The sequence below is a fragment of the Python bivittatus genome, unplaced genomic scaffold, assembly GCF_059951505.1.
Source record: "Python bivittatus isolate LINGU-HERP-01145 unplaced genomic scaffold, Pbiv_v1 ctg000820_np1212, whole genome shotgun sequence".
NCBI lineage: Eukaryota > Metazoa > Chordata > Lepidosauria > Squamata > Pythonidae > Python > Python bivittatus.
Genome location: NW_028277107.1, coordinates 370,376 through 388,388, shown reverse-complemented (window position 1 = coordinate 388,388; position 18,013 = coordinate 370,376). Strand labels below are relative to the sequence as shown.

At 46.5% G+C, this 18,013-nt stretch overlaps 1 protein-coding gene across 1 annotated transcript in view; it reads right to left on the bottom strand.

Annotated features, from left to right (window-relative positions):
• Positions 1–8,672: 8,672 nt before the first annotated feature.
• The window catches only part of LOC148214022 (vomeronasal type-2 receptor 26-like), a 54,437-nt gene continuing 45,096 nt past the window's right edge, over positions 8,673–18,013 (bottom strand). Inside the window, exons 4-8 of the mRNA XM_088128863.1 lie at positions 17,740–17,915; positions 15,116–15,407; positions 11,362–11,589; positions 9,915–10,041; positions 8,673–9,571 (exon numbers count right to left, since the gene is read on the bottom strand). Coding sequence (XP_087984989.1) covers positions 8,673–9,571; positions 9,915–10,041; positions 11,362–11,589; positions 15,116–15,407; positions 17,740–17,915 — 1,722 coding nt within the window. The remainder of the gene's footprint in view (positions 9,572–9,914; positions 10,042–11,361; positions 11,590–15,115; positions 15,408–17,739; positions 17,916–18,013) is intronic.

Here is an 18,013-nt window from a genome sequence, read left to right as displayed (position 1 = left end):
CGTGAGCGGCATACTAGGCTTAGGGGGTTTTCCACTGCCGCGTGTCTTTAGTAGCTCCGTTAGCGGGAGAGCGACTTGGGCGAAGTTTGGGATGAACTGCCTGTAGAAGTTTGCAAACCCCAAGAAGCTTTGGAGCTGCCTCCGGGTCCACGGCGCTTCCCAGCCCAGGACATCCTTTACCTTCGCAGGATCCATTTCAATCCCTCGGCTGGATATGCAGTAGCCGAGGTAGTCCAGCTGCTCCCGGTGAAATTCACATTTAGAGAGTTTCGCATACAGTTGTGCCTTCAACAGTCTCTGAAGCACCATGTACACCAGTTTTACGTGCTCCGTCAGGGTCTCGGTGTATATCAGTATGTCATCCAGGTAGACCAGGACGCCCTGGTAGAGTAGGTCATGTAGTACCTTGTTTATTAGCTGCATGAACATCCCTGGGGCCCTTTTTAACCCGAACGGCATCACGCAGAATTGGAAACTTGCAAGCGGGGAATTAAATGCCGTTTTCCACTCGTCTCCTGCACGCATCCTGACCCTGAAATATGCCTCGCACAAGTCCAATTTTGTAAACACCCTCCCCTTGGACAGGTGTGATAGCAAGTCTTTCATCAAGGGGAGGGGGTAATTGTATTTGGTGCTGATTGCATTAAGGCCCTGGTAATCCACACACATGCGGACCAAGCAATCTTTCTTCTCACGGAATAGTACTGGGCCCGCTAATGGTGACTTCGCAGGCTGGATAAAACCCTGTGCGAGGTTTTTGTCTATGAACTCCCGAAGGGTGCCCATCTCCTTCATGATAGGGAGTACATTGTCGGTTTGGGCAGCTTTGCCCCTGGCTCGAATTCAGTGGCACAGTCACTGGGTCTGAGGGGTGGGAGTTGATCGGATTCCTCCTCCCCGAATGCTGCCGCCAGGTTCTGGTACTGCCACGGGATGCTTCCTGCCACCGCGGCTCTCCCTGGTCCCGGCTCGCGCGCCGCTGTGGCCCCGCTGGCCGTCGTCACTGGCACACCCCTTGGCACTGCCGCTACCCCTCTGGGTTCTGGGTCCGCTGCTGCCGCTGTCTGGAACTCCATCCCGGTCTGCTCCTCCTCTGCCTCCAGGTGTCCCAGCCTCTCCACCTGCCCCGTTGTGGCCACGCCTCCTCTCGCCACCACCTGCCAGTGTCCCCTGCACTCGCACTTCCCCGGCTCTCCGTCCTCAAACCTTAGGGCTTCCAACACCCAGTCGATGCGTGGGTTCCACCGTCGCAGCCATGCCAGTCCGAGCACCACCGCGTAGTCGGCGATCGGGACCACCACGAACCTCAGCTCCTCTTGGTGATCCCTGATCATCATTTGGACTGGCTCAGTATAGTACTGAGCCAACCCCCCCCCCCCGCTAGTGAGCCATCTAGCTGTCTGAAGGCAATGGACTCTCTGAGGTGCTGGACTTGTAGTCCGAGCCCTGAGACTAGGGCTGGGTGCATCAGGCAATGCATATACCCAGAGTCCAGCAGTACCTGCAGTTGCGTCTCTGCCCCAGATCTTACCCCACGGATGTGCACCCTCACCCGCATGGGAGGGCAGTCCTCATCTGCTATTGGGTCCATGCGTCTCGGCTCCTCTGCCCTCACTGGGACGCCATTCAGTGCGAGCACGCCTCATTTCCTGCTGGCTCCGACTCCTCCCTAGAGGATGCCATCTCAGGAGTTGACCATCCTACCTTGCCTCGCTTGGCCGCCACCTCCATGATGCCTTTCCGTGGCTGATCGCCCACTTGCTTCCCAGTTGTCTGTGTCAGTTCGGCCTCTGAGTGGGGTGGGGCCGCATCCCACTCTGTTGGGCATTGCGCCGCCCGGTGGCCTCGCCCTCTGCACCGGAAACATAGGGTTAGATTTTTTGCCACCTCTTGCTCTCCCATGGGTTGTCACCAGCTGCTCTGTCCCTCCTCTGTGGCTTTCTCCTGTGGTCCCTCTCTCGTCAGCTCCCGTTTTCTCAATCTCTGCTGGATCTTCCCTCACGCTGACTCCGCTGTTCTGGCCAGTCAGATCTAGTCCTTCATGGTGGTGGGGTCATCCCGACCCAGCGCCCGTTCAAGGATTTCCGGGTTGAGGCCCCTCTTAAAGTATTTCACTCTCAGGGACTCTGGCAAGTCCGTGAGCTTCTCCGCCAGCCTCCGAAACTCCAGCGCGTATTCAGCCACTGACTTTTCCCGCTGCTTAAACTGCAGGATGTCATCCTCAGCCCACCTGGTGCTCAAGTTGTCTTCGAACTGGTCCCGGAGCGCCTGCATGAACTCCGGGGACCTTCTCAGCTGTGCCGCATCGGCATCGTATAATAGGACCACCCAGCTGGCCACTTGGCCTTCTAGTAACTCCACCATGTAGGCGACCCTGCCCTCGTCACCTGCAAACAGGTGACTACTCCACTTCATAAAATTGCGGATGTAGGTCAGGAAGTGGGGCAGCTGCTCGGGATCCCCCGAGAAGTTCCCTGTGATGCCCCAGAGCCTCAATGCGCCTGCTGCCCATCGATCCATTGTCAGGGGGGCTGGTACTAGAGCCGGCTGGGGCGCCGAGCTGCTGCCCCCATCGCTCACCCCTTCGTCCGTCATCGATGGGTCAGCACCTAGTAGTAGGGCCTGTAGCATCGCCTGGATGGCATTAAGGCATTGCTCAACCTTCAGCTCTAACTGGGTGAGTCTCTCCTCCAACTTGCGGGTCCATGACCCCGAGCCCTGGGTCGTCATGACTCCCAACTCATCAGGCCCCTGGTTCATGCTGAACGACCATCATTCCTGGGGTATTGTCCCAGTAATAGCCGCGGCCCCATCGCTCCGGGTTGGCTCTGTTATCACTTCCTTGATTCCGGGCTCCTCGTGGTCCTGTTGGTTAGTGGATTCCCCGTTGCTGGCCTTCGCCTGTATTTGAAAAAGAAATAAGCGCTCCTCAGCATCTACCGGGTAGTGTTAGTGGTGAGTCGTGGCTTTATGTAAGGAATTCCCCGTTCATCAAGAGAAACTCCCGTGACACGTGAGGTTCACAAAAGAGGTTTACTCAAGCGTAATGCAACAGTTACAAACAATGCAAGGACTGGCTTGGCACATTTTGTGTTACAATTTATAGCTCTCCCCTTCCTGCGTTTCGCCCCGTCGTCGAGTTACATGTTGCGGCTTGTCAGTGCCCCCATATTCCCCCTTAATGGTCCAGTTGACAGGTTCAGCCAGTATCCCATTGTCCCTTGATTATCTGCCCTTCCAGCCTGGGCTTGTTTCCTCAGGTTCCTTTCAGTTGCGTGCAAAACCGGGGTTTGCTTGATCGCGCGGTTATCTCCTTTCCGCGGCTCGCGGCTTTGTTCTTTGTCTGGGCGCGCATCACTTATCAGGGTGGATACAAAACTTCCTCTCTGCAATTTCCTGTTAAGCGGGTACAGGTGGCCCATTAATCAGCCACAGCTCTCAATTCCTCTTTTTTCCCGGCTTGCAAGCGGGCGGTAGAATTGGCTCAGCGCGGCTGGCTGCTTTTCCACTGGTTGGGTCTTTGGGAGAGGATTGATCAGGTCTTCTCACAATTGTCCCTGTCTGGATGGAACATTTCTAGTGGCATCTGAAGTTTATAGCTTCAGATTTCCCAAGTAGCCAAAATAAAGCAACTGTGGAGGATTCCAGAGCCCAAACACTTCTCTTTGTGCCTCTTCCATTTTCCTTATATTCACAAAATACAGAATGCAACTTTTCCAAACATGGATCTTCTACTGAGCAGGTATGGCAGACGTGGTGGCCTTAATGGCCTTTCCAGCTCCTGGATGGTGTCTAAGTGGGGTGGGAAGAAAAAAGCCATGAGTTGGGGGTGAGTCACACTTCCTTCTTGCTCTGGTGGGAAGGTGGTCACTAACTCCCTAGAGCAGGAATGCATGAGGATGTCCCAACTCACCCTGAAACCATCGTTAAGGTTGTACGGATCGTTGCATTCAATGCTGAATAAAAACCTCGTGAGACACGGGCTTGGACGAAAGTTACTTTACTCAGGTGTAATGCACAACGGTCACAGACAAAGCCAGGGTTGGCTTGGCATGTTTCCTTACAGTGTTCATATGGGGTTTCTCCCTTGCCCCACAGTACCCCTGGCTTCCGCCACTGCCCATACTTGAGTCGCCCTTCCGTTATCGAGCTCTCCCTCCCTTCTCCTAATGGCAGATTCAGCCTGCTTCCTTTGTCTTGTAATCGCTGCTTTTCTTCTGCGGGTTAAACTGGAAGTTTTTAATTGGTTGTTGATTGTTGCTAGATTGTCGAATTCCTTAAGTATTGTGGTTACCTTTGCCTGGGGCATTTGGGGAAGCCGGCTGTGTTACAAGGTGTCCGTTTTCCCCTTTGAACCTCACAGCAGGAGAGAGAGTGGTGCAACTGACCTGCACAAAATCCCCTCCCCTCCTGTGACAAAGGGAACCCCCTGCCCAGAGGAAGGGAAAGGTGGAAAGTTTGAGGTGACAGGAGCAAAAGTGTGGGTGAAGGGAGGCACCAGGCGTTTGAAAGCCAACAAAGTATTCTACCCTGCCAGAAAAAAATACTTCACATCTCCAAATAGAAGAAGACTCCCCAACAAGAGTGGCAAAGGATTGTCCTTTTGTTCAGTGGACTCCAATAGGAACTCACGAGGAGGATTGCAGTCACCTCCGGTGGAGTCTTCCAAGCTCTTGAGTTGGGTGTGGATCTTTTTCAAGCAAAGGTGCCTGTGCTGGCTGAAAATGCCTGTCTCTTCCTCCCGCTGCCCGCTGCATACAGGGACATTTCAACTACCTGATTGCCATTGCTGAACAGCAGTGTAAGTATTGGGTCTTCATGTCTGTGCCTCATGACTGGCAAGGAAGGAATGACTCTAAAATTGGTGACTCTTTTGACTTTGTGAGAGAGTGGTTGCGAACTCAGCACTCTCTAATAATGAACTAAAACTCTAAATATGCTTTTATTCTTGATAGGCCATGTGTCTACAGGACATACGATGGGCAGGTAAAGCCCCTCAAGTGAAACAGGATTCCGTGGTTACTGGTTTAAGTCAGAATAGATGCCAGTTGACAAAAATCTGGTTGTTCATAGAGAAAGTGATGATGATTTTTCTAGATGTACTGAATGTATTAACTCTTTAGCTATTCTTTGATCTGTCTCTGATAATTCCATGAAAGTTGGAGATAAAGAGGTTTTATTGGAGATTGATTTGGGAGAGTTTCTGCCTCTCCCTTTTGGATAAATTAAACACTTTCAATGGGAAGATAAATGACTTGATATGATGCATGCAATTCCTAGACACAGGTACATTCAATATATATTTAGTTATACATTATACATTAAATATTTATCAATGTATTGTCCATATGGTTGTCCATTCTGAAGATATTTTTGAAAAAGATGCACTTGTCAGTCAAGGATGGGGGCTTCGGTTTCCTAAATCTTGAATTCTACCATTCTGCATATCAATATATACACTTGATTTGATTTGATTTGTTACCAGCCCAGCATTTTAACCACTAGACGAAACTGCCTGTCATAGCTGTATCTATATCTGTATTAAAGTTTTGGTCTCTTCTTTCTTTTTTCTTTTATTATTGCTTCGTTCTGTCTCTCTCTTTTCTGTCCCTTTTCTGTTAAATGAAGAAAGACAAAATATTTGTTTCAGTGTTTCTCCACTTTTATCAAGACATAGAATTAAAAGAACTTCATGGGCTGTTTGTTTGTTTGTTTGTTTCTTTAGGAGTTTCAATTCTTAAATATGATTATTTGGTCTTACTGAGGAAACAACTGGCTAAAGTAACTTTTCTGTTCTATTTTAACATCAGATGTTTTTGGTATCCACATCAGCCCTGAGTGGATGAAACATGGGGAGGAAGATGGAGCCCAGCAGCCCAGTCCTGGAGGCCAAGATGGAGAAAACCGGCACAGACACCAAGGGCTTCCCTTGCGGTAGCCCTTTGTGGTAGTCCAGACAACAAGCGCTACCAGGAGTATCAGCACAATCTATTGTAAGGTTACCTTAAACAGACTCTTGGGAGATGGAAATTATTTCTCCCCTCTTCTCTTTGAGTCTCCCTAAAAGCAGGGAGGTCCCTTCTGAAGTGGTTCCCATGCTTTCCCCCCACCGGCTGACTGAGCTGCCTCTTCTCAGACCGTTGCCTGGGCTGTGGGTCTTCCTCCTGCCTCCCACAGTCATTCCCACATACCCACGGTGCTTAGGTACATGGGCACAAAGGGAAACCTCCACCTTTCGGTGCTCGGGGGAGTTCAGCTTCAAGTCTGGCAAGGAGCAGGAAATCATGGCCTCCCTGACAGCCAGGAGTTTGTCTCAGGTAATCTCGGGCTGGACACATGGAGGCAGTCTCATGAGACCTCTGCTTTGTCTCAGACTGTCCAGATGTAGCATGATCTGGAGCATGTTGCTCTGGCCAGATCACACCCTGATCCAGTTGCAAGTGAGCACTCTGCATGTACAGAGCACCCTGGATAAATGGGGTTGTTTGGATTCTTTTCATTCTGGGTTTAGTTCTGGCTTTGGACTAGGTAGCTTTGATCTCTCTCACTGTCCCTTTTAGTCCTCCTTTTAGTTTTTTATCCCTTCAACCACGGTACCTTAGGGGACCTCCCACAGTGGCTGGGGACCAGAGGCATTGTCTCACAGGGGTGGCTTCTCCTCCTCCTGCTCCTCTTCTTTGATAGGGGATAAGAGGTCACCCCAGTGGAGCCCAATTTTCACATTGCTCATGGGTTGGTCCTGGGTCACCTGCTTTTTAATATCTACATGAATCCACTGGAAAGCTTTCTAAGTGACTACCCTTTTGCAGTGCCTGGAGGCTGTGGGGGTCTGGATGGGGAGGAACAGGCTTCAGCTAAACCCTTGTAAGGTGGAGTGGCTGTGGGTTGTGGGCTCCTCTGTATCCGGACGTTTACCATCTTTCATTCTGGATAGGGTGACGCTACCTTAGACACACCCAGCATATAATCTGCGGGTCCTCCTCGACTCATGACTCCTCTCGAAGAGCAGGTGGCAGTCGTGGCCAGGAGGGCCTTTGCTCAACTCCGTATTGTGTACCAGTTACACCCTTTCCTGGATCAGGAGTCCCTCCAGTCAGTCACTCATTCCCTAGACATCTCCTGTATGGACCATTGCAATGCACTCTACATGGACCTCCCTTGAAAAGTATCCAGAACCTACAGCTGAATCAAAATGCAGCCATATGGGCAATTTTGGGTGCCCCAGAGTTGGCACACGTCACACCTTTGCTGTGCGAGCTGCATTGGGTCGGAGTTTGCTTCTGGGTCCAATTCAAGGTGTTGGTTATCACCTTTAAAGCCCTACATGGCATGGGACCGGGTTACCTGAGGGACCGTCTCGCCCCCATGGTATCGACCTGTCCCACCCGGTCAAGCAGAGAGGATACGCTACAGACCCCATCGATGAAGGAAAGTTGACTGGTGGGGCCCAGAAGGAGAAACTTCTCTGCTGTGGCTCCCACCCTATGGAATACCCTTCCCCTTCAGGTGAGGCAGGCCCCTACTCTCTTCATCTTCCAGAAAGCGGTCAAGACCTGTCTATGCCAACTGGCATGGGGCGAGAAAAAGGGCAACCAACCCTGGGGATGGCTAGTACCTTGAAGTTGCTCCCGTATGTTAATATCTTTTTCATCACCAGGATCTTGGAAGATATTACTATTTATGTATGTATTTGGTTTTATTGTGTTTTTATACTATTTTAATTGTATTTTAACTAATATTTATTTGTTTTTTTTATTGTAAACCGCCCAGAGTCACTTCCTTGTGAGATGGGTGGTGTCTAAATTTGAAATATAAATAGAGATAAAAATAAGCATTTGTTGTGTGTACGATCAATATGCTGATGATGCCTAATTATACCTGGCCACTCTGGGTTGTAGGGTGTGAAGGAAAAATAATAAAACAAAGCTGGAAACTCCCTCCTCCCCCTTGCCTCTCCTGCAGAAAACTCTTTACTCCCCCATTCCCCCTGCCTCTCTTTCTTCCCCCTACCCTTGCCTCTCCTGCAAACCCTTTCCTTCACTTCCTACTCCCATTCTTTGCTCCTGCAAAACAAGATCAGCTCCAAGCCATTGCATGACCCAAGAGCTACCATGTTCCACTGCCAAAAATATCCCTCTTGGCACTATCCTACGGAAACAATGGGAGGGCCATCTCCTGTCTGCTTAAGGGTTTGCTTAAAGGTTTACTTTACTAGATAACTAGACAGACAAAATGAAATTTCCTAGTTAGACCTCTACAGATTTGCCAAAGCAAAATTTCCACTCCTTCATTTCCCAGGACTTCCTTCAGCTGTCTGGGGAGACCCCACTTTGGAGAGGGTGAAGAGATGGAGAGAGGTGGGCACCTTCTAAAAGCACCTTTTCAAGTTGTGCAGCCTGGGAATTACTCCATAGTTAATATTGGCTTAACTCATTGAAACCACTTAGGGAGTGGCTGCAAGGGGCTGGGAGGAGGGGCAATATGGCCAGTTTGCTTTCAACAGGATAGGTGGTACCACTGGGACTATGCCAGAACCATGGCAAGACCATCCAGAGGTATTTAGAGGTTGACCCTAGGAAGCCTAGTGTATTACAAATCTTTTTAGAGATGGGAGACACATACACAAAATTATGACTCTGAGAAAAAGATTGCAGAAGTAATCAGATATTGATTTATGCTTTTACAACTAGCTGCTCCTTGGTATTTAGATCTGGTCTTAGTAAAATAATGTAGCACTTAGGGAAAAAGATGAAGCCCAGCAGGCCAGCACTGGAGGCCAAAATGGAGAAGATCTGCACGGCCACCATGTACTTCCCTTTGGTGCTCAGGTAGGAGGGCACAAAGGACACCCAGACACTGCAGAAGACCAGCATGCTGAAGGTGATCAGTTTGGCTTCATTGAAGGCCCCAGGGAGGTTCCTGGCCAGGAAAGCCACCATGAAGCAGATGGCAGCCAGGAAGCCCATGTAGCCAAGAGCAATATAAAACATGGCCAGAGACCCTTCATTGCACTGCAGGATGATCTCTCCTGGTTGGGTGTGCATCTCAGAATCAGGAAACGGGGAACAGACCGCCAGCCAAATGCTGCAGATGACCACCTGGATACTGGAAGAACAAAGGATGATGGAGTTGGCCAGACTCCTCCCTAGCCACCTCCTCACTCTGTTCCCTGGCTTTGTGGCCAGAAAGGCAAGGACCACTGTGACTGTTTTGGCCAAGACAGAAGAGACAGCAATCGAGAAGATGATGCTGAAGGCTGTCTGCCGGAGAAGGCAAGTGGCTCTCCTTGGCCGGCCAATGAAGAGGAAGGTTGTCAAGATGGAAAGCAGGAGAGAGACGAGGAGGATGTAAGAGAGGTCCCGGTTGTTGGCTTTGACGATGGGAGTGTCTCTGTGTTTCACAAAGATTGCTAGTACAAATACAGTAGGTAAGGACAAGAAAAGTGCAAGGGAAGCCAAGATGGTCCCCAGATATTCACTGTAGGCCAGAAAGCTTATTTCCTTAGGGACACATTTATCTCGCTCCTTCTTTGGATGCTGGTCTTCTGGACATTTGGTGCAATGATCTGCATCTGAAGAGAAGAAAAGTAACATTTACCAGGTTCAGCCCCTAATCTAGTCTATTCTATGCCACCAGCAAAGACGCTGCATGGGGTAAGAAACAGAAAAAATGAAAGAAGGTGCAATTTTAGGAACTGTGACCAACTTTATGAAACTCTGAGGGCATTTTTCTGCTTTTTAACCCTGGTGGAGGATGCATGCGAATGAGTTAGCAGTTCATCTTTCATATCTTGGCTTCCTAATCTGTCTATTTTTAAATATGTTTCAGAAATAAACCAAGCAAGGTGGGATCTTCACCCAGGGAGAAGTGTCAGCCTTTTTATTGAAGGGCTGCTTCACTTTGGAGTCACGCACCTTCCTGAGAGGAGAAGGTCCCCTCTGCACAGAAAACACAGTCGTAGCAGCAGATGGGCTCCCCTTCCTGACCCACTTTGAAAAATCCAGACTGACACCTTTCCACACACCTGGAGGGAAGCAGACTCTGAGCAGAAAAAGGGGAACATAAAGGAGAGTACATTAGGGTTGTCATCAAAGGAAAGAAAAAGTAGACTAGGTCCATCTTGTAAGAGTTACCACATTCAGCACCGAATGAAACTCTCGCGAAACACAGGTTCAGCCAAAGAAGTTTACTCAGGTGTAATGCAGGTAATACAAACAAAGCCAGGGTTGATTTGGCGCAGTTACATAGAGCAGTTTTATAGGCTTCCCTCCTTGACCCAGATTTGCCACCTCTTTCCTGCTCTTCTCCCCATTGCCTCAGTTACTGAGTTGCCCCGGGGTATTTCCCCCTCGCCCAAGTGGCAGATTCAGCAATGTTTCTTCGTCTCTCGGATTGGTGTCCTTTGTGGGGTTGTTGAGTTCATTGGGCTTTTCTTCTGCAGGCTAAGCCGGGAATTCTTGATTGTTTGCCGATCGCTGCGCTTCTGAGCCACTGTGGTTTGCGCTGCCTGGGGCGCTCAAGGGAAGCCGGCTTTATTACAAAGTATCCACTTCTGCCCTGAGTTAATTGCTGCCACCTGCCGGCAATTAACTTGTGGTTTGGCCGACTTCCTCTTTTCTTCTGCCTGTGCCTGAGGCGGTGAAACTGACTGGGGCGGTGCAACTGAGCAGCGGCGTTCACTGTGCTGTGCCGGTGAATCTGACACATGTGACGGAAGCAGCTGTTTATCCTGGAATCTCCCTTCTGTGAGATCAAAGCATCTGAGTCTAGGAAGAGATGTTCCTTCTTTTTCACCTGCAGACTGTGGAATAGTCTGCAATGAGAGATTAGGTTTGCCTGGATTCTGTTGGCTTTAAGAGAAATGGTCAAATAGAGCTGTTCCAGGAGTCCTTTATAAGAGCCAGCCTAGCATTTTAGGAATTGGTTATTGTATTATGCGTGTTTCATTTTTGTAAACCATCTTGACGCACATGATTATGTCAGCTGAAAATTTGATAGATAAGAAAGAAACAAATAAATAAACTCTGTCTTCCAGTGAGTCTGCTGCCTCAAATTTTTACATATTTGTCTAATGTTCCTCATCAGTTTTCGTCAGCAGGCCTCTTCGGTCCACATCTATAAAACATGACAACTATGGAAAGCATTATAAAAATAAAAGCAAAATGGCATTGTTTGAAATGGGAATCGAGACACCCTTAATCAGGTGTAGCAGAGGACATGTAAGCCACAAAGGTCAGGAGAGGTTCTCTGCAACTCTTCTGATCCCTTGAAAGGCTTCAGAGACTTTACAGACTCCCAGAGAACGTGTTAATCAATGACAATGCTGAAGAGGACAAATAACAATGAAATGGTTTTCCCCACCTTGTTAGACCTTTTGGGCCAGATAGCAGCATCCTGGTCGATGACAAACTTGGGTTCCTGGCATTTCTGTCTTGCAAAACTCCCAAACTTCACCCTGACCACAGACTTGTTGGGAAACCATAACCAGTTCACCATATCCAAGTCAGCTGCCAGCTCTCCGTTCTTGTCCAAATACACCCCATCCATGGAATGGTTGTAAAAGTGGGGGGTTTGCAGGAAAGGATGGAGCTAGAAAGGGAAGAAGATCAACAACAAACATCTTGCAGCCTTTAACACAAGTAAGAATGAGTCTCCCTTGTACCATTCTTGAGCCAGGATCTTCTGATTCACTGAATAGCTAAAGCCTCCCCATCAAGGACGAACATGGGTATCATCTGCTCTGGTTTTCTTGTACAGTGTTTTTTCAGTTTCTCAGCCTAGCTTACAGCCCTAGGACTTTCTGGTGGTGTCCCATCCCCATCCTCCCTAGGCCTAACCCTCCAAAGCTTCTAACGCAGAGGTGAAGGGCCAGCTGCAGTCACCTCTTCAGTTCTGATTGATTGTGGTTCTCTACTTGAATGGCTATGAAACTCATTCATGTTTGAAGGCCCCAAATATTAATCATGAATACTTTTTTCTCTGTGTTAGAATATTTGGCAGTTGAAGCCTTTAGATGCATACATTATCACTGTCATATACTTATCTCTAAATTGAATACCAATTTGAACTCTAAATCTAAATCTAGACCTACACCTATGTGTATCTGTATTTACATCTCCGGTTCTCTTCCAGAAGAGGTGGACTGGACTTGTGCTTGGTACATCGGTAAAAGGAGTTTCCCAGAGTAAGAATACAGGAATGTCCGTAATCAACTGCCCCTTAAGAGGGAATGTGGGAAACATAAAATCGTTTTCCATGGAAAAGGTGGGAGGTGAAGTCCCTGGAACTCAACCTGGAGATGTCTGCCTTGAAGGAAGAGGAAATGAGCTGCTGGGAATGGGTTCAGTTGTGAAATGACATTAAATATGAGTTGATAGACATTCTGTGTTCAGTTTCTTGGAATCTTTGGCCCAGTTTGAGATGGATGGCAGGAGCCAGACCACATTATTCTCAATTTAAGAAGCAGCTTGAGCCACAAGCTTCATCCTTTCTTCAAATGTCTCTGTGAACACAGAAGTATAAACTTCTCTTTAGGATACCCTACTATGGCCACTTCATTGAGGCCATTTTGCTCCTCACACCCAAGTATTCTTTGTTGTACCAATCCTATTCTAAATCTAAATCACTAAACTTACTATTAGTTTATAAGTTACAGAAATAAGTAGTAGAAAGGACATATTGCTGGTTGCCCCTAAAGAATGGAGATGCTTTGGACAGGGTCCCAGCACCATCCATTTTCGTAGCGAGGATGGGGGGAGAATGATAAAGCGAGGGAGACGTCACAGCAGAAACAAGCAAATGCAGAGTTAGAAAGTGGTTATGCATTTATTCAATTTGCAAGACTGCCTAACTGGCAATGACTGATTAGGAGGATGGAAGGCTCCAGGAGAGGCAGCCAGACTAATTCTGTGGAAAAGACCCTCCCATCTGGATGGAAGGATGGCAGCTTCCTGCAGAGAAGGAGCAGGGAAAATGCAGTTCTCCAGAGACAGAGGAGTCTCACCAGATGTGGAAGCTGTTGCCACATCACCTGCAAGAAGGGAGGCAAGATGGGGGTGGAATAAATGGGACCAACATGAAGCAGGATCCAGAGGATAAAATTTTCCAATTGCCCTTTGTTATCATAGCCTTCTCCTCCCTCTCTTTATCTACCATACAAACATGATAGTTAATGTCAGCATGAGAGCATCATATGTTTGAAGGAGTGTGTTTGGAATTATCTCCTCAGAATAATCTGGCTTCCCCTCCCCATTTGTTAAATTTCTCCTGCTTAAGTAATTTTAAAAGTCGTGCTTGTGTTCAGCTGAGATTCTTCGATGGAAAAGGAAATACCTGCCAAGGTTGTAGCCCTTCCAGTTCCAAGGTCTGTCCACCTTCCTTCAACATTCTCCTCTTGGATCTGGAGACACAGGCAGCATTCAGGGCTCGTGCCACAGCCCAGATGGAGTTGTAAACATGGTGGCTGTTGAGAGAAAGGGTGACTTCAACCTCCTCCACTCGTAGACTTTCCATTTCCTCATTCTCTTCGCATCTCAACCAGCCTTTAACAGAAAAGGGATGCTTTTGAAATGAACATGGAAAAACTTTGCTGCCAAACTCAGAGATTGAAGGGGAGAAGAAGTAAAAAGCATCACGTTCTATCCATTTCTTTGTCTGAATGGAGAAGGTGAAAATGCTGTGAACACGTTGGAAATCTTGATACTGCAAGTTCAAAGTGAGGACCCCCATGGCTGTTACGATCCAGATTTTTCCTATGCTAGGTTTTATCAAGAGCTGCAACATATGGTCAATGATTTCCATTCCATAGAAATACATAGTATCCAAAGTGGGCTCTGCATAGTAAATAAATACATTGACTTGTTTCCATCTGAGGTATAAATCACCGTCCAAATTGTATAAATTCCTATTGTACCCAGATACACTTTGTGAGAAAACAGCACAAATGCCATGTTGAGTGAGTAAAGGTGTTAAAGTTTTGAAGAACTTCCCTCCATTATCAGTTTCTAGAGCAACGAGACCCACTGAGGTCCATCTGAAATGCTGGATCATTTTAACCATCCCTGCGTATTGGATTCCTTCTTTAGGGAGCATCCGGTAGAAAAAAGGGAACTGGGTTTTATCATTCATATCATCAGAAACAAAAGCATAAGAAATCTGGAGAAAGCGGAAGGAATAGGTAATGACCCGTGAAATCCAAATCATATTTCATTCCAAATTGTAAGTAATTCTAAATTGTAATATGATTGCAGCACCAACAAACACACCCAAAATGGGGACTTGCTCAGTTCTTTGGGGCAACAGAAGAAAGCCAAAAATTTTGCCATCATGCCAATCAGCCTTTGGTTGACAGTTCTGAGGGAAGGATCTCAGATATTGACTACATGAACCAGACATGCAGACTGGCAGCAGTACCCTTCTCTACCTCAGTAGCAAAACCGTCACTGAGATCAGCGTCTGGTGACTTCATGGACACACCCCTACAGCTTTCTCATCAGATGTATGGAAGTGGGTTGCCAATGCCTTGCTGTGGGATTTATTTATTTTTTTTACTTTCTCAGTCTATCCTACAGCCTGATGGTCTCCCCTCCAAGTCTCAACCAGGTCCAAGGTGCTTATAAGGAAAGGTACAGAAATCATCATCCTCTTTTCTCCTCCCCTCTTTTCCACAAAAGCCCAGTCAAGACTGGTCCAGGAATTTATCCCTTCTTGTATGTATTTTAAATTATCTTACATTTAGATAAATAAGTACCCTTATATAGCATATTTGATTTACAGAAATGTCATAGGAATGCAGTAGCCATCAACAGCTGGAGCAGATGGTAGCCTTTCTCACTGAACTGTTCAAACACGAGATGGGTGCTTGGAATACAACCTGTCATTGACCCAAATCAACTTTTCATACAGTTCGGGAATTTTGAATTTTATTTCAATGGAGAGGAACAATGAAAGAGTTTTTGCTGTTAGAGAGGAAACCTCTATAAAATTAGTGATAGCTCTCTTGATCAACCAGTTTTACGTCTCTAGTACAAGATTAAGCATCTCTTGCATATTTTTGGAATAGTCTTGGAGATTCCAGGGGAGAAACTGACCATAATCCACACCTTTCCCTGCTAACCTGTGGGATTTTGTAGATGCTGAGCATGGTTGCAATATGTCGGGATAGGTCAGAATCTGTCCCTTCAAGGACAGCCAGCAGATTTTTCTGTCTTCCGCATTTGTAGTTTGGAACATTTGCCTCCCCAGCAGAAAGCAGGTCCAGCAAGGCTTCAGCATTCATCTCTGCATTGAAATGATTGTCATGGACGTTGTAGCCCAGAGTAATGTTGGGTAAGATCAGGGGACTCTGGTTGATCTCGCGGATGGCAATCAAGAAGGACAGGAGGTACCAGACATGCATGGTTTTATGCCTGAAAAAACAGAAGATGTACCATTGTCCCAAATTCAATTGTATTACCCCATTCACTTCTTGTTTCCTTATAGATATCAAGAGGAAGAAGTAGCAATCTTAATTCAGGAAGGGAATTAAGTGGAACTGGGTGGGATGATAATCATAATTGGGGGATAGGCTGCAGGCTTTGACCCAACATCGGAAGCAAACAAAGTGGTCTGAAATTTAATAAAAAGGAGGGAAAGACTGATGCTGATCTCTTCTAATAAATTTGGATGTTAACTGAATATAAAAATAGTACATTCAACCTCTAACCTTAGGAGTAAATGATGTAGAAAGTTAAAAAGATGCATCATTAAATATCTTCAATTTTACAGAAAAGTTAAACTTACAGCGAATTCTGTAGAGAAAACTCAGATGGTTTACAAATCTAACTGCAGGAGTGATTTCTAAAATCACTGGAAATGTAACAATCAGATTGGTTCATTCTTCCACGTTTGGTTGCATTGTAAAGCTCAGCAAGTTCGGAAAATGAATAAAACTCTTTCCTTTCCAACCTGAAATTTTTCTATTACAGATCACAAACCCTACATATCTACAAAGTGCACTGAACGAGTTTTCCATATGGTAAGAAATTCTAGAATACTTTCTCCTTCTTACTGGAAAGCATGTATAATTTATTCTGCAAAATAACATCTGTGGGATTGTGCCTCAGCATCAACAATAACCATGGGACCAGATTATCTAAAGGACCACCTCTCCCCTCTGACTTTAACCCGTCCCACCCGATCACACACAGAGGGCATGCTTCGGACCCCCTCAATAAAAGAACTTTGACTGGCGGGGTCCAGAAGGCGGGCCTTCTCTGTGGTAGCCCCGCCCTTTGGAACATTCTGCCCCCGGAGGTGCGATTGGCCCCCTCACTCCTGGTCTTCTGGAGGGCCTTGAAGACCTGGCTGTGTCACTTGGCCTGGGGTGGGGAGGGAATACTTCAAGCATGGGGATGGCTAGCCCCATAGTGGCCTTCTGCCTTCAGCCTCAGATTTTTCATTCACTTGGACTCTCCTTCCCCTTTTTTAGAAATGTTTTTAACAGATATTTTATGTATTTATATATATTTATATTTTTAATGTTCATTGTGAGTCGCCCAGAGTTCCCCCATTGGGGGGAGATGGGCGGGTGAGAAATTTAACAAATAAATAGAAAAATAAAAATAACCTTGTATTTCTGGTTAAGGCAAATGGAAACCATTTTTGGACCAACTTGTACCACATCTGAAATTGGGGTTTCTCTCGGCTTAAACTTGTAACACATAAACCTTCTATGAGTTGTTATATCAGGAGAGATCTTGAATTCATGAGACTGAAATTACTGTAATCTTTCATATTATTCCACAACTGAATCTTGCTCATTGCTCTCATTGCTGTATTAATTTTATTTTAAGAAGATCTGTACTTTTAACATTCGCTATTAAATACATAGATTGAAATTGATGTAATGTATACCAAAAAATATTTATTAAAGATGAAGAGCCAAGAGGAAATCTTGTAGGTCTGCTCATGAAAGGAAATTTCAAGCTATTTCTGCTGATGTTTAATGTTTAGGAAAGTTCTTTAATCGCAGGCTGTTGTTTTTAATATTGTCCCCACCAGATCCCAATATCATTATCGTCGCCTTCATAATAAGATTACCTAGCACTTCAGAACCTTTACTTTTATTCATGTGCACCAACACTGTTTCTCCTTTTGTTGCTCATTTCTGAGATCTGGATCTCCTTTCCTTTGATTTTATCATCCAGAATAATTTGAGGTGTTGAATAAAAGAGGCCAGCTCACTGCTCATTTCCAGCTCTCATTTCTGAAGGACAAAATCCATGACCACATAGATTCACTTTTGGTCTGTGCTGTTATATGTAACTTACTTCTATTGCTAAACTTTCAAGCAACCAGTCTTGTCAAGCCCAGTTTTTAATATCAGGAGACAAACTCTCTCAGCTCCCCAATTTCCTGCGAAAGTGAGAGCCTCGGCCTGAACCTCCCTTCTCACTGTAACCACTTGCCAATTTCCCTCCACTTCATTTCTCTTCAGAGGTTTTCCACAGCAGACGTGATTCTTGCTGTGCATCTGAAGGTCAGGCAACCTTCGTCTGCCCTTTAGGTCAAAAGGAGTTTCTCCAGCTGAAAAAGCAGGTCAGGCCTTTGGCTTTGCCTCAGTGTTGATGCATCTCCAACCTTTCCTCACCTCCAACAGAAATTTAGGAGGGACAACATCATTGGAAGGGAGTAAAAGAAATTAGAGATAATTAGCAGCAAATTAACTAGCAGCACCTCCATCTCCGAACAATGACTCACCAGTGGAAAGGTTTGCTGGAGGGAATCTCGGTGAAAGTGTAAAGCGGATTTAGCCCTTTCCTTGCAGTGATGACTCCCCCAAAGATATAATTGCCTGGCCTGAAGTGATTTATCCACTCTAACAGATCTCGTTGTGAAGTCAAGGGGCATTTTGCCTTCACCATCTCACAGCATATCTGGGGAAGAAGAAGCAGAAAAAAGAGGAGAACCATTCCTCGCATCACTGGCACAGCCACTTGCTCCTCACAAGCAGTTGGGAGAAGGATTAGAAGCA